This window comes from Lactuca virosa, chromosome 4, assembly GCF_052849685.1.
Source record: "Lactuca virosa cultivar CGN04683 chromosome 4, Lactuca_virosa_CGN04683_v6, whole genome shotgun sequence".
Classification (NCBI taxonomy): domain Eukaryota; kingdom Viridiplantae; phylum Streptophyta; class Magnoliopsida; order Asterales; family Asteraceae; genus Lactuca; species Lactuca virosa.
The window spans coordinates 11969394-11986488 of record NC_136429.1 but is presented as its reverse complement, the minus strand read 5'-3'; the positions used below and the strand labels follow the sequence as shown (position 1 = coordinate 11986488).

The window sequence follows — 17095 nt, the reverse complement described above, 5'->3', positions numbered from 1 at the left end:
TTTCACGCATAATCATGACATGTATGATTAATCCAATTGCAAAAGTATATGGAATACAATCATATTATCTAGTTCAAACATTGTACTAAGATTTTGCTCAAACTCATGTCATGTGGTATTTGATAAGATAACTCTCTCAGAGTCATTTATCTTAAGCTTTATAAGATCTTCGACAATTAATGCAATTCTTAATCTTTTAAGTTGCCATGATCTATCTATATAGATCCTTATTCCAAGAAGTAATATGTCGTCTACATATAAGACTAGGAATGTTGTTCCGCTCCCACTAGCTTTGTAGAAAAACAGAAGAGTCGTCTTAATTTATACTTAAATCACACTATGCAATTAACTTATAAGAAATAAGATTCTAACTTTGAGATGTTAGCTTAAATCTGAAAAGATTTTCATTCATGCATGTTTTCTCCTTTGAAAACTCACTTACTCTTTATATTCACAATATATCGAGTAAGATTAATCAAACTCATACTTGATAATCATACATGAACGCGATCCTAGCCACTCATATTGGAGATCAAAAAAATAAAAAGAATATATACAATGCAAAATAAAAGGAAAAATCTAAAAAAAATTAAATATTATTTTCGTTGTTTAATCTATCCAAAATAAATAAATAAATAAAATCACCATTTTTTTCGAAATATGAGTGAGATATTCTAATAGAATATTACTCTGTAAATAATCAAATCGAATTTTAAAATGTTAGAATATTCTAATATTCAACTAAAATTGGTAGATATGTTAAAATATTCTAATATTCTACTTGAAATTTTAGATTTGTTAGAATATTCTAATATTCTATTAGAATTTTTTGAATATTTATAGTTTAATATTCTAGTAGAATATTCTAACATTCTAACATTCTAACAATTCAATTTGAATATTACAGTATAATAATATTTTACGTATATTTTGTAAAAAACGGTAATTTAAATTTTTTTTTATTTTTTGATAAAAAAAAATGACGAAAATAATATTGAAAAAAATTCAAAAATTTTCATTTATTTTGCATTTTAAAAATATTTTTTATCTCCAAAGTGAATGGCTAGGATTGCGTCTCATGTCTCACAATATATGATGGTCTCACTTAAAGAATATATATATATATATATATATATATATATATATATATATATATATATATATATATATATATATATATAGGGGATGGTTCCCTTGAGATTTATAAAAAATTAGAGATTGTGAGATTAAATATCAGTCAATGGAACTTAACGTCAACTGTTAAATGATTAAGGGGTATAACAGTAAACTTCAAATTAATGTTCAGAAAGCGGACACCTTCCTTCTCTAAAAATCATCATATCGCCAAATCATCGATTTTCAGTATCAGTCACGTAATCATATCATCAAATCTTAAATAATCATTCAATATAATACAAAAGATCCTATTTTTACTGAATCTGTTATCAAATTAATCGCAATCTTCAAATCGAAAAAACGATCGAAACAGAGCATCAGTTCATATCCTCATAAATACGAGATACAATCCTCAAATCGAAGAAACAAGCTCCTCACAATCATAAACAAAACATTTGAAAATTGAATCAAAATCAATTTTCATAAATGATGTCGAATCCAAAAGAAATTGACAAGTCGATCGCAACTGATACTATTATAGCCGAAATCAATTCATCTCGTAACGACGAACAAATCGATTCAATTTATTTCACTTCTGAAGAACTTCAAAATACGATTTGTATTGAAGGTACGACTAATTCGTTTTAATACTACATATTACATTACAGTTTCTACACTTCATTCTGATTTTTTTATTATACAATATAAATTATGAAAAATCATATATGATTATACAATACAATATGTGATTTAATCATATAAGAATGAATAATCATATATGAATGTTCATATCTATGATTAATCATATGTATTTATAGTTTGTAATTATGATTTATCATATATGTTTGCAAATTGAAATCTATATTAATATTATATTTTGATGAATAATCATATATGATTATACATCATAAAATATGATTAATCATATATTACAAACTACAAATACATATGATTAATCATACATGATTAAACAATATCAAGTATGATTATTTATAAATTAATACGTATAATCATTTATGATTACACAGTATATTATATGATCAATCATATAATACAATGTACAAATACATATGATTTAACATCTAATAATATATTAATATCTAAAATCATGTATGACTTTTTATACTAAAATATAAATACATATCGTTAATCACATATGATTATTACAACATAAAATTATATAATAACATATTTGTCATTCCCTTCTTTTATCATGTGAAAGTTCCAATTCAACAAATGAATCATATTGCAGTAACATAATTGAAGAATCTGAATATAAACCAGATGTCCCTACAGAATTTGTACAAGTTGTAAACAGTGTTTTCAAATCACTAAATTTGGCTGTAAAAATGTATACGGATTATGCAGAAATGGCAGGTTTTCATACAAGACTGAGTAGCCAATCAAAATACAATAGCCAAATAATAAAAGAAAAATATGTTATATGCAATAGGGGTGGCAAGGATAAACCAAAACTTTGTGATACGTTGGCTACAAGTTCTGTTAAGAGGAAACCAAATTCAAACAAGATAATTATTGGGTGTACAGCAAAGATTATATTTGAAAATGTTTATGGAACAACAGATTACAAAGTTAAGAAATTCTTTGAAATGCACAACCACCCACTGGAAAGTATTGAGGAAAGACCTTATACGAAAAAGGCAAGAAAGATGTCATATTCTGAAAAAAGAGTTTGTAGTACGTGCATCAAAAGCTAAAATTGGTCCCACAATGGCTCACAAAATATGAGCACTTTTGAAAGGAGGATATGAATATGTAGGGGCGAAGGTAACAGACTACAAAAACTTGAGGAGAGGAGTAAATAGAATCTTATGTTACAAGGATGCTCAAATAATGATAAAAAAAAATGAATGATCGTAGAGATCATTACCCAAATTATTCATTTGAGTTCCTACGTGATGGAGATCTGTTGGCTGCTATGTTTTGGGCAGATGAAAGAGAAAAGGCTTTTTATGCAGAGTTTAGAGAAGTTATATCTTTTGATGCAACTTTTAGAACTAACAAGTAAGTTAATGTATATAAATTCAATCATACTATTAATCAAATATGATTGTACTAAACACATTTTCTTTATATAGGTATAAAACGGTATTTGTTCCATTCAAAGCAGTTGACCACCACAAGAAATCAGCTACTGTTGGTGCTGGGTTGCTGAGTAGAGAGACAATTGAGTCGTATGAATGGTTGCTTAAAGATTTTCTTAGAGCTCATGAAAAGAAAGCACCAAAAATTGTTCTAACTGATCAAGATGCAGCAATAAAACAAGCAGTGGAATCTGTCTTACCAAATTCAAGACACAGACTATGCATGTGGCACATAATGAAAAAACTGCAAGCAAATGTATAATAAAAATATATTATATAATCATATATGATTATGTAGTATTATGAAAGATGATTCATATATGACTTATCCGATATCATACTATATAACCATATATGATTAATCATATATGATTAACTATTCTAATAATATGAATTATCAGATAGCATACTGTGTAAACATAGATTACATAGTATGTAATATGATAATACAATATATAATCATATATGATTATATAATCATATTATTAAAATACTTAATCATATATGATTGATATCATGATATATAATTAAGTATTTTAATAATATGATTATATAATCATATATGATTATAATAATATAAGTTATCATATATCATACTATGATTATGATGATACAGTATATAATCATATATAATCATATATGATTAATCATATATAAGGAATCCTACATTACAATACATATATGATATATGATTAATCATATATTTAATCATACATATATGATATATAATTAATCATATATGATTATATAATCATATATGATTATATAATCATATATGATTAATCATATATGATTACAGTACATATATGATATATGATTAATCATATATGATTAATCATACATGATATATATCCTACATTACAGTAATAATATATGATTACTCATATATGATATATGATTAATCATATATGATTATATAATCATATATGATTAATCATATATAATCATATATGATTACAGTACATATATGATATATGATTAATCATACATGATATTGTTGGGTTATGAGCATTATAACACTCCTAAGTGTACATGCAACCCTAAATACCTTGGATCTATGTTTTCTCTATTATACATACAATTATGAACATCCAAGGTATTATCCTAATCTAGCATACAAAATAATAAATATAACAAGATAGAATACATACCTCTTTGATGTAGAATGTCTTCATGAAGCTTGAGTGCCTAGTGCCCCAAGTGTGACACCTCAAATGGTTCACACAACACCAAATACACTTGGAATAACTTGAGAGAAACTTGAACACTCCTTGAAATCGTCTAGCCCTCACACTCACATATTAGTGCACGATTTCTTGAGCCATGGGATTCTTTTATATGGTGGCTATTAGGGTTACACCATGTAACTCATAACTTTACCCATTCCTTATGCTCCATGGATTTTAACCTCCATGGAGTATCCATGGGTCACCCCATCGACTTAGTCCAACATAAGGAATCTTGGATCACAAGCCCACATATATAAGAATGAATGATTTACACAATCAACCCATATATTTAATTAGTCTCCTTTTGATCACTTAATTAATTCCAAATTAATTCTTGATCAATACTAATTAAATAACCTTATTAATATATTAGAACTTATAATATATTAACCAACCTTAAGTGTTATTTCTCTCATTATAGTCTATCCAAATGCATGATGCCATGCAACCCAAATGGACCATGCCGGGTCGGGTCAAGTCTTACCAATTATAGTTATGGACTTAGACATTAATCCAACAGTCTCCCACTTGGATAAGTCTAAAACTATTATTGCGTATGACTTCAGGAACCGATCAGCAATCGTAGCTCTCAAAAGCTTCTGTCGAACTCTGGCTTTGTCGATGAAATCTGACCTTTGTCAATGACTTGTCCATTAGATAAGGGATCATATATTCCTCCATTCTAGATATCATATGGACTGAGACATGTATTATCAATCATTCTCTCTGTCCATTTGTTGTTTCCCGATTTCTGATTCATGATGACTGACTGATTGAACAAATCAAATCAGTCTTGGCTTGGCCAAGCACTCACATGTATCATCTTTAAATCATCGAGGGGCCCACAAATATCGCTTTTATCCCGAAGGTAAAGGGAATGGATAAACTTCGACTAATATGGCTTGTTCTACTACTTGTTGAATCATACACAAAGGCACGTTTTATAACATCGAGTTACCAATACGTTTTCGTGCAATCAGTGTATAACCAACTCATAGTAACAACTCATATCTCTAGGTTTGAAGAATATAAGATATTATCGTCTCATGATCACTCGTGATAAAATCCATGAAGTGATTCAAATGAGCGCGGGTTGAATCCAATACTCAGAACTTATGAGCACTCATGAGTGTTGTAGCACCACTTTGTCCACCAACTTGGACCTCTACAAACCAACCCATGACAGTCTTGATTCATATCTACTTCCAACATATGACCGACTGTGGATGGTTTGAATAACTTAATCATTCAGGAAGAGCGACTTAGTTATTCTGGAAGTCAAAACATGCAAAGTGAAACACAAGAATAAATGAATCAAATATGGTATCAAACCCTATGAATATAAATAAACACTTTTATTTATCACCATACTGATTACTCATTATTCATTGTTTCGGTTTTATCAACTTTATACTTGAATTTAAAACAATAGTTGTCCCATGCTCCAAGCATGTACACTATGTTTTCTAAACACTAGTCATGCCATACACCAAGTATGCATACTATGTTTGTCTATGATCTTTACTTTGTAAAATAGATCAATTGAACATCACTCCAATGATCCTCTTTTCACAGTCCCAAATCCTTACTGCAAATGCAAGAATTCCAAATTCATGCCATTTACTGAAATCTGTTAGATTCTAAACTTATATGCATTGATCCTCTTAATGATTATGCACAAAGTCAGAAAGACTTGACAACAATCATTACAGAGCATTCCAAAGGAGATCCGCTCCTTGGAAACATCCTTCTTTCATTAAGTTTCCTAATCTTACACAGATTGAATAATTTCTAACTTTGAAACATTTCCATATTCCATTTTGACTATTACTTCTGAACAAGAGTTGCCTCCTTACAGATTATGTCAATATGGTCCTTCCAGAATTAACATTATACTTCCAACTGTCCTTGAGCAACCAATCTTTGGTAAACCTTAGATTGTCCTCGACAATTGCTTAATCATTTTAGTCATATCCAATTCTAGACCCTTTCCCTTCATAATGCCCCAGGCATTTGGAAAATTTTAGAAAGGATGAATATAGCACATGTAATCGATCCTATATCCGAAGCATATGGGACACGATTCATGATGTCTCACATAAAGACTAAACCAGTCTTTTGCTATAATATTTCCATTTCAATTTGCCAAGTTCTCAAAATTCAGATTATGAAAAGGGATGCCGTAATCATAATCGAATTTTAGAACGCAAATAATGGACCCATATATATAATTTCCTTATGTTGAGCCATTCCAACATGAAATTCATATATATATCCTTGATTAAATACGATTAAAATCTCAATCTAAGCTTTTAGAATTGAAATGAAGTATAATTTCCTCTCCCTTAATTATAGCAAAACAACTTTTTCAACCCCTGCAACCTCACGAATTGAAACTTTTGTTTTCTATAATTAACATTGCTAACTTGCAACCTTTGTCATAATTATCATGCTCCCACTAACATGATGATTATTAGCATAACACTTATGCTCCCACTAGCTTTGACATGTACTCAGAAATCAGCTGACTTTCTTACCAAAGTTCAGATTTCTGATACTAGATTGTTTTGATAAAACTTTATCAAAATCATACACCTCTCTTAGATAGCTCACATGTGTGTCTAAACAATTTTAGAACTATGAAAAGGGATGCCGTAATCATAGTCTCAATTGTTTAGACCTTTGCCACTTCTCACAAGTCCATGTTAACTTTTAAAATTCTAAGGGATGCAGTAACCTTATACCCCCCTTATAGACCGGCTTCGTGAATGAGGCCTACTAACGGTAAGACTGACTTTACTCTTATACATATATATAAATATTATTAACTTATAATATTATAAAGTATAAGGGTTGAATTTTAACTTTTAAAATTCTAAGGGCTAACTTGGAATTAAAGTATTCATAAGTGAAAACTTTTCAAATTCCAAAACTTGAGGGCAAGTTTTGAAACTATTCAAAACTAATTAATTCCATAACTTATGAGTTTAAAGTAGTTTTAAATAAATAAAAAAAACTCTTCAAGTTCCATAACTTGAGGACAAGTTATGGAAGACTTTAAACTAATTAATAAAAAAATAACTTTTTTTATTGTAACTTATGGAACTAATTAAGGTTACACTTTTTTTTTAATTTAATGAAGAGACTCTTGAACCTCCATAACTTGAGGACAAGTTATCGAGTCATAAAACCATTTAATTAGAACTAGACTCTTCATTTTGTAACCTTTGCCAACTTTTATGAGTTTTATGATTCTTAAATGTGACTTTTCATATAACTTGAGGACAAGTTACAAAAACACACTGTGGAATCAACTCTTAGATTAAAATGGATTGAAAACAACTATTTCACACAACTTTTCTATTAATCTAAGAACCTCATAAGAACAAGATAATTCAAATCATCAATCTTCAAGAAATTAGCATGAACATACAAACTAATACAAATCTTGAAATTATGACAATTATCTTAGAAATTGGATTAGCATGAACATTACCACATCAAAAACAAGTTTATAAGTCCAAAAACATCTTAGGGTAATGTTCCTAGTCCAATTCCAGCCAAAACAATCGAATATATGCATCCAACTCGATTTTTCAGCTACTTTTGCAAGTATAACAAGAAAACAAACCTGTCTCTGATACCACTGTTGGGTTATGAGCATTCTAACACTCCTAAGTGTACATGCAACCCTAAATACCTTGGATCTATGTTTTCTCTATTATACATACAATTATGAACATCCAAGGTATTATCCTAATCTAGCATACAAAATAATAAATATAACAAGATAGAATACATACCTCTTTGATGTAGAATGTCTTCATGAAGCTTGAGTGCCTAGTGCCCCAAGTGTGACACCTCAAATGGTTCACACAACACCAAATACACTTGGAATAACTTGAGAGAAACTTGAACACTCCTTGAAATCGTCTAGCCCTCACACTCACACATTAGTGCACGATTTCTTGAGCCATGGGATTCTTTTATATGGTGGCTATTAGGGTTACACCATGTAACTCATAACTTTACCCATTCCTTATGCTCCATGGATTTTAACCTCCATGGAGTATCCATGGGTCACCCCATCGACGTAGTCCAACATAAGGAATCTTGGATCACAAGCCCACATATATAAGAATGAATGATTTACACAATCAACCCATATATTTAATTAGTCTCCTTTTAATCACTTAATTAATTCCAAATTAATTCTTGATCAATACTAATTAAATAACCTTATTAATATATTAGAACTTATAATATATTAACCAACCTTAAGTGTTATTTCTCTCATTATAGTCTATCCAAATGCATGATGCCATGCAACCCAAATGGACCATGCCGGGTCGGGTCAAGTCTTACCAATTATAGTTATGGACTTAGGCATTAATCCAACAGATATATCCTACATTACAGTAATCATATATGATTACTCATATATGATATATCCAAATAGGTATATAATTTATAATTATATAAGCAAAGTTGTTCATTCATAGGTTACCGACGATTTATTTAAAAACAAAGACTTCAAGAAAAGATTTAACAAGCTTGTTTGGAACATGCATATCAAACCTGATGAATTTGAAAAGAAGTGGGATTTGATTATTAATGAATTCAATCTGGAAGATAAAAGATGGTTCAATAATATGTTTGAATTACGTGACAAATGGATACATGCATACTTCAGTGACACAAGAATGTCTAGATTGATGAAAACCACTACAAGATCAGAAAGCATGAATTCCTTCTTTAACACTTACTCTCAATCTGGAAATTTACTTTTACATTTCATGATGAACTATGACACAGCAATTCAAAAACAAAGAAATACACAACAGGAGCTTAATCATCAAACAAAGAAGGCAGTATATAAATTTATTTCACCACGACCAATAGAAAAACATGCTGCAAAAGTTTATACAAGTACATTGTTTTATGAAGTACAGAAAGAAATCTATAAAGGTTCCTGGTACTGCCAATACGAACATCTTGGAACAAAAAATGGATGGGAGTTATACAAAGTGGAACAACTGAACAAAAACAGTGATCTAAAAACAGAATTTGAGGTAATATATTCTTATTTTAAATTTTATTGAATCAGCACATAATATAAAAAAAATATCCAGTTATGATTATAAAACACTTAATGCTTTAATTTTATTTTGAACAGGTAGAAATAAAACTTCCAACAAATGATGTAAAATGTACTTGTGAACACTTTGGGACTTTGTGCAGACATGCATTCAACATACTCATGAAACATGGAATTAAGGAGATACCTGAAGAGTACATTGAGAATCGTTGGAGAAAGGATGTGATATCAAGGCATTATAATTTTGGTAGACATGTATATGATACAGGAGACAGTGAAATTAACAGATCTGTCAATCAAGCATACTACAACTTTGAAGCATGTTTGGAATACGTAAGAAAAAATAAAGAAAAAATGGATTTGTTTTTTAAGAAAACAGAAAGCATGCTGAAGGAATATGAAAACGATCCTACAAATGAATTGCAGAAGAATAGGACAGATGTTGAAGAGGTAGGAAAGCTTATGGGCATATCTATTCCAAAAGACATTGACATCAATGTTCCAAATGTTCAAAGCAATAAAGGATGCGGAAAGAAAAGTAGAATTCAAAGTGCAGCAAAAATAGCGTATAAAAATTCAAACAAGCAAACAAGAAGATGCTCAGGATGTGGAGAAAGGGCTCCTCATAACTTGCGGACATGCCCAATTAAACTTGCAGCAAAACAATCATCAAAAGCTACATAGATATTTATTGCATTAATCAGTAATGAATAAGTCATGAATTGTTTTATCAAAATAATATACTTTTTGTTTAGTACACTTTACTCTTTTTATAAAACAGAATTTACTATTATTTTGTCTACTCGATTTAATCTACTTTGATAATTCTTTCTTTGATTTGATAATATATTCATTCATGATTAAACTTTTATTAAATGTTACTACAAGCATTTAAGATTACATATAAACTATTATTCAATACATGTAATCATTACACATAACCATATACAATATTCATCTGTATAATCATAAAATATTATGTAATACTACTTCATATGTTTTGTTTAATCATAAGTGATTAAAAATATGATTACACAGAAAAAACATCTAACCATTACATATAACCATATACAACAACATCGTTCCTAACAAATATACAACACTGCTCATAAAAAATATAAAGATAACAATATTCATCATCATAGAATAACATCAAACATGATAAAATCTTCAATAACAAACAATTTCACAAGTTTCAAATATCACGTTCCCCGTTTTCCAAGATTCTTGTTCATCATATTCCTAGCTATATTTTCATACAAATTGTAGCTGACTCTAAGAACACTTCCACCATTACTTAGAAAGATTGTCTCCATTGAACATACAAAATCTTTACTACATATCTGATGTAGAGAAATGTTGTTCATTAAAAAGAAATCTTCTTTAAATGAACAACATCCCTCTACTTCAAAGACATCTAGTAAAGATCTGATATGTTCAATACAGATAAACTTTTTAAGTAATGGCGGAAGTGGCGTTCTCGGAGTCAGCTACAATATCTATGACAATCTAGCTACAAATAAAAGAACAAGAATCTTGAAAAAAAATGGGGAACATGTTATTAGATACAGCAAAATTAGTTCTTTTAGACCTATAGACTCCATATTTTACCTGAAACAAAATGGAAGTTGTTTACATCATAAATAAATAATGGTGATATATAAAAATTGAAGAAATTAATAAACAAAACTAACCATTTGGAATTATAAGGACTCATCTTTGAAGAAATATAAGGGGTAGCACGAGGCTACCCACTTTATACAAACATAATCACTTATCAAAAATACAATATATGGTTGTACAAATCAGTTTTCGTTTATAAAGAAAAGATTCTTCAATACAAACACTAAAAAACAAAACTAAAATCTTACAAAGATAAGATTCTGCATGGTGATGTATTCCATGCAGTAAAGATAAGCTCACTTATCAAGAAAAAAATATAATCATTTATGATTACAAAAATAGAAAAAAATAATCGATACAATCACTAATGATTACATATAAGCAACATATAATCAATACTAAAAACATAAATTACATAGAAAAATATAACATAATCACTTATGATTAACATTCAATAACATAATTCACACAAACAAACTTACATAATAAAATCGACCAAAATACATATTAACTTGTTTTCCATCACCATGTTTTCCATCATCATACAAACAAACATTATTCACAATATCCATAACATACACAACATAAACAAACTTGTTCTTATAACATCATCAATAAGAAAATATTCAATCAAAAAAAATTTGACAGCCTTCTTTCTATATTCCATTGAGCATCATATGAATGCTTCCCACGAATCTTTTGATCAACTTTTTGATACTCATATGCAGCTTTCAACATATCATCACGCTTTGTATTAATCTCAGAAGTTCAAATTGCTGCTGCATATTTCATTCTCAACTTTTCCAGAATTTTTTCTTGAGAACCACCTTCTTTTGGAAGACCACATTTCCATTTAGAACATTTTTCTCCAAAATAACTCTCCATATGTCTCATAGCAAAAACTCCACAATCCACTTTGTTATAAACTGTCCTCCATGGCATTGTCAATCTTACTGGAGTAAGATTTTTAGCAGCCATTTCATTTACTTTAACATGATCGATCTCTTTTAGATACTTCAAAAAAGACTTTTTCTGAAAATCATATATGATTTCAAGTCAGAAAAATATAAGTATAATAATTATAAAACATATCATATATGATTTCAAATCTAAAGAATAAATATCATTGAAACTTACAAGAGGTTTAAAAACTGCACCATACTTATCATCGAAATCAACATCATCTGCACCATTATCGATAACCTCAAAAGCACGTTTCTTCAGATTCATAACAATAAGATATATGTGCTTATGCTTCAATACCGGGAAAAATACCTAACATCAACATGTATAATATTATAAATAAAATATTAATATATATATATATATATATATATATATATATATATATATATATACCATATCAACATCCTTCAAAACCTTCAAGTCTCTATCACCAGAAACACTGCGAGAGAAGTTGTCCTTGAAAAATTTATATTTTGCAGTTTCATTCAAATGAGTATATTCAAATGACAAAGTCTGTAATATAAGAAAATCATAAATGATTATATAATAACATGTAAATATTTAATAAAAAAATTATTAATGATTATCAACATATGAAAAGTAAAGAATAAAATAAAAACTTACAGTGTCAGAATTCATGAACAATCTGAGTGGAGAATTAACAACATCTCTGAATTTCTCTTGATGATTTAGTATACGAGACCAGGAATCAAGAACACTAACATGCAAATGGGTTTTTTTAAAAAGATTTTCATAATTAGCTCTAAAACCAATAACATCTGTTTCCATAAGCAATACAATATCCCTGTATATATTTAATTAAATGTTATTTAAAATAAAAAATTAAAATTATAAAAATAAAAAATTATATTAAAAAAATTACCCTGGATTTCCTTGAAGATTGAAAAGTCATTCACAAACAACATTTTCTACTTGTATCAAACTAGGTTTAAAATCAATTAACCTTTCCTTAAATGGTGACTTATAAACATAAGAAAACTTCATTTGTCTCTTTCCTTTGACATCCACTACTGATGTTGCTTCTTCATTTATATCTTTAGGTTTGCCAGAAACAGGGTTTGATGGTCCTTCTAATGTACCCAAAGGGGGTGCAAAAGAAACTGGACTAGCATCAATAACATCAACATTTGGAATAACACACTCTGGACCAGCACTTTGGTTTTCCCAAAATAACTCTATCCTTAATCTTTTTCTTTGTCATCCGTTCAGAAGAAATTTGACTTTGAGATGACTTCTTGGAACCTTCAGAATCTTGACTAAATCCAAGACTAAAACTTGGAACAATATCATTTTTCAATAATCGAGTCTCATTTGAATCCTTGTTTTTATTTGAACAATCTTCAACATTTTCTACCCAATAAAATTATAAAAATCATATATGAATACACAATAATTATAAACACAATTATATATGAATAAACAATAATTATAAACAAATTACCTCCATCTTTATTTTTATGATCATCCTCACCCAAATTTACAGTCCCTAAATTATTAAAATCATAAATGAATCATCTATATAACATATTTATATATATTTTGTGTATTAAAAATACATAAATAAATACTTACCATCATCAATACCAGTCAAATTCAAATTCACATCATCTTCAACTAGTTTCTGATTTAAACAACCATCAGTACCTATAAAATTCAAATATAAAAAATTAAAATCATATATGATTAAACTATATATAATAATAAAATATGCCTACCTTGATCCAAAGTTTTAAGAAAACTTTCAACAACTGGATCGCAAATAAATTGACTAAAAGACACACCTTCCTGGCTATCAATTAGACCCACACTCTTAGTAACATTTTCAACAACATAATTTAAATTCATGGCCTCTTCTTTATTACATCCACTTCCATTTCCTTGTTCATCATCTTCATCATCATCACCTTTACCTTCAACATGATTTTTACCAATATTGCCCTCATGTGACCACTTCCATCCCCCTGACCACCAGAACATTTCCCTTGATCATAATCTTCAACATTTTCATCATCATTAAGAAAATCATTCCCATAATCTTCATCATTAACTTGAACAAAACCAGGTGTTAATATCTGTGCTTAAATCTTCAACAGGAAATAATAATTTCCAATTTTTCAAATTTTGACTTTGAGGAAACTTCAACACTCCCTCATCTATCTTTACAACAAGATCATTTTTCAAATCCTCCATCTTCTGATACATACATGAAATTTTACTTTCATACACCTACATAAGAAAAAAGATACTTACAACTAAAATACTTAAACATAAAAAGTCATAAATCAATAAACTAATTAAATCATAAATGAATAAAACTATAGAATTACCTCCACATCACTAACTTTATTAACATCAAAATCTTCTTCATCCTCGTCACATAAATCCTCTTCACCATCAAATTCAACCTCATCACCACCAGATTCCTCCTCATTATACTCAGATTCTTGAAATTTTTCTTCAACATATCCTTCATTAACATGTCCACATCCAAATCCTCCACTCTCTTGTAAAATATCCTCAAGAAACCTTATCTTCTCTGACGTCCAATAAAAAATAGTTGGACGTTTACGTGTGACTTGCAAATGATAAAACTTGAAAGTATCCACATACAACAACTACAAAAAACATATATAACATCATAACATATATAACATCATATATGATTTTGATGTGTAATATATAGTTAAACAAAAATTATACTACATAATCATATATGATTATATGTAACAAAATCATATATGATTTATTATAAAAACAAACATATTTTTACAACTAAAAACAATAATAAATATAAAAAAATAACTCACGTACCATAAGGTATGCTGCTGGTCCATAAAATAAAGAAGATTCTTTCTCTGGATTGTAAACCTTCTTCGTCCTTACCAAACAATCCACAATGTAATCGCACCAGTCAATGCTACTTAAATCAGTATCTCTTCTGATTAAATACAATGGATTCAGATTACATTTACTCATGCTTGTAGACTCACAGAAAGTATTAATAAAAACAACCAAAAAATTGATTCTGAAGTTGTCATCCGCAGCACTAGTTTGAACAAGTTCATTCTTTAGCTGTTTCAATCTCAATTTATCAATATTTTCGTATTGTTTCTTCCACTCAAACATACAGCTCTCTTCATTATTCTCCGAAATGTAATCCATGTTTGAAAGTAATGAGCCACCAGATGGTAATCCTAACATCTCTTGAACTGACTTACTATCAACACTAACTTCACAATTATCAAACTTCACCTTCAAAGATTCAAAATTAAAATGATCAAGAACATAATAAACAATCTTCAACGGTACGTCAATCATCTTCATCCCTAACAAACTCCCAAATCCCATAGCCCTAACACAATCCTTCTGTTCTCTACTTAAACCTTGAATAACACCCAACAATGACCCGGGTGAACATCTATTCTTCAATGAAGGAATTTCTTTTATAACAACAACTTTTTTATCTTTCTTCAAAACTTTAGTTTCTCTCTTTGGTTTCTTTGAAGATCCAGGACGACTCTGAAAATCTGAATCATCTTCATCAGATAGTTCACGTTTCTTACTTACAGTTTTGACCTTAACCCTCAGCTTCACTTTTGGTTGTTCAATAACTGTTTTTTGGATGTCTTTGAACGTGTTTGTGACATCTCATTCGCCTTTTCTCTTTTGGAAGATGATCATGTCTTCCTTGAGCTATCTACATTCCCTTTTTTAACTACAATTTTCATTACAAACATAGTGTTAGTAAAAAATAAAACATACATTTATCATTACTATTCACTAATGATTATAAACAGACGTATAAAATCATTTATGATTAGAACAATAAATAAAAGTACAACTAAATGTTATATACGATCAGTTATGATTACAAAAATAACTTTAAATTCATGTTTGATACATAAAAATACATTTATCATTACTATTTACCAATGATTATAAACAAACGTATAAAATCATCTATGATTAGAAGTAGAAATAAACATATAACTAAATGCTATGTTCAATACACTGAAAAAATCAAAAAATCAGTTATGATTACAACAAATAACTTCAAACATTAAGTTATATGTTTATTTCTACTTCTAATCATAGATGATTTTTTTTAACTGTACCTTCGGAAATAACAGCACTTCTACCGCATTCGATATTTTTTGATTTTTGAATTTTTTTTTTTGAACATAGTTTCTTTTGAAATCCTTATCTGTGAAAATATAAACAAAAACTTACATCAAAAACCACCACAAACAAACATAATAAAAAACATATCAACTCTAAACGAGACAATCATCAAAATCAAGTTAAAATGACGAAAAACCTACTGAATCAAAACAAAAAAACATCATTATCAACATAAAACGACGGTTAACTAATTAATAAAAACATGCATTATCAATAAAATGAAAAATAACTCGCATTCTAACCTTTCATTTCGATTAACGAAGATGCGCTTCGTTTATATTTTCTCCTGAAGACATTTACTGATTTCTCAATAACAGATAAGAAACGAAAACTAGGGCAAAATACAATAAAGAAAGAAAAAGAGAGTTTCCTGAGAGTTCGAAGTGAGACTTTGATCGAGAAAGAAAAGAAAACAATAAGCGGTTACAGTATCGTAGCCTGCAAAATTCATATCAATCTTTGTAAAATTACAACAATAGCCCCACAATCGTAAATTAACAGCGTTAGTTTAATAAATTACCAATATAATTACAAATATTCCACCGCTTAGTTTCAGAAACAACAATAAGCATATCAAACGGTTATACACCATTTATATATATATATATATATATATATATATATATATATATATATATATATATATATATATATATATATATATATATATATATATATATATATATATATATATATATATATATATTGTGTGTGTGGGGGTGGGGTGGGGGAGGGTTGGGTTTAAATGCTAAAAT

At 28.8% G+C, this 17095-nt stretch overlaps 2 protein-coding genes and 1 long non-coding RNA gene across 3 annotated transcripts; 1 reads left to right on the top strand and 2 right to left on the bottom strand.

Moving 5' to 3' along the window:
* Window positions 1-1605: 1605 nt before the first annotated feature.
* Window positions 1606-10232, top strand: LOC145104115 (protein FAR-RED IMPAIRED RESPONSE 1-like). The gene is made up of 7 exons (XM_079041397.1): window positions 1606-1744; window positions 2401-2807; window positions 2897-2904; window positions 2998-3141; window positions 3216-3477; window positions 8953-9522; window positions 9627-10232. The coding sequence occupies exons 1-7, from the start codon at window positions 1606-1608 to the stop codon at window positions 10230-10232; spliced, it is 2136 nt and encodes a 711-aa protein (XP_078897523.1).
* A 3644-nt stretch (window positions 10233-13876) lies between these two features.
* On the bottom strand, window positions 13877-15134 carry LOC145104114 (uncharacterized). The gene is made up of 3 exons (XM_079041396.1): window positions 14970-15134; window positions 14486-14773; window positions 13877-14384 (listed from the first exon to the last, which is right to left on the bottom strand). The coding sequence occupies exons 1-3, from the start codon at window positions 15132-15134 to the stop codon at window positions 14202-14204; spliced, it is 636 nt and encodes a 211-aa protein (XP_078897522.1). The 3' UTR covers window positions 13877-14201.
* A 99-nt stretch (window positions 15135-15233) lies between these two features.
* Window positions 15234-16630, bottom strand: LOC145109937 (uncharacterized). Its single transcript, XR_013709346.1, has 3 exons — window positions 16583-16630; window positions 16274-16362; window positions 15234-15873 (listed from the first exon to the last, which is right to left on the bottom strand). It is a non-coding gene; the product is annotated as an uncharacterized LOC145109937 (long non-coding RNA).
* Window positions 16631-17095: the final 465 nt, after the last annotated feature.

What these genes read in the sequence shown, in the direction of transcription:
- LOC145104115 (XM_079041397.1), top strand. Translation starts at nt 1,606, where the DNA reads ATGTCGAATCCAAAAGAAATTGACAAGTCGATCGCAACTGATACTATT. An exon ending in GCAACTTTTAGAACTAACAA is followed by an intron (nt 3,142 to 3,215) that starts GTAAGTTAATGT and finishes TTCTTTATATAG; the next exon opens with GTATAAAACGGTATTTGTTC. An exon ending in TGAAAAAACTGCAAGCAAAT is followed by an intron (nt 3,478 to 8,952) that starts GTATAATAAAAA and finishes GTTCATTCATAG; the next exon opens with GTTACCGACGATTTATTTAA.
- LOC145104114 (XM_079041396.1), bottom strand. Translation starts at nt 15,134, where the DNA reads ATGAGTAAATGTAATCTGAATCCATTGTATTTAATCAGAAGAGATACT. An exon ending in GACCAGCAGCATACCTTATG is followed by an intron (nt 14,774 to 14,969) that starts GTACGTGAGTTA and finishes TGTTTTTTGTAG; the next exon opens with TTGTTGTATGTGGATACTTT. An exon ending in ATAAAGTTAGTGATGTGGAG is followed by an intron (nt 14,385 to 14,485) that starts GTAATTCTATAG and finishes TTTCTTATGTAG; the next exon opens with GTGTATGAAAGTAAAATTTC.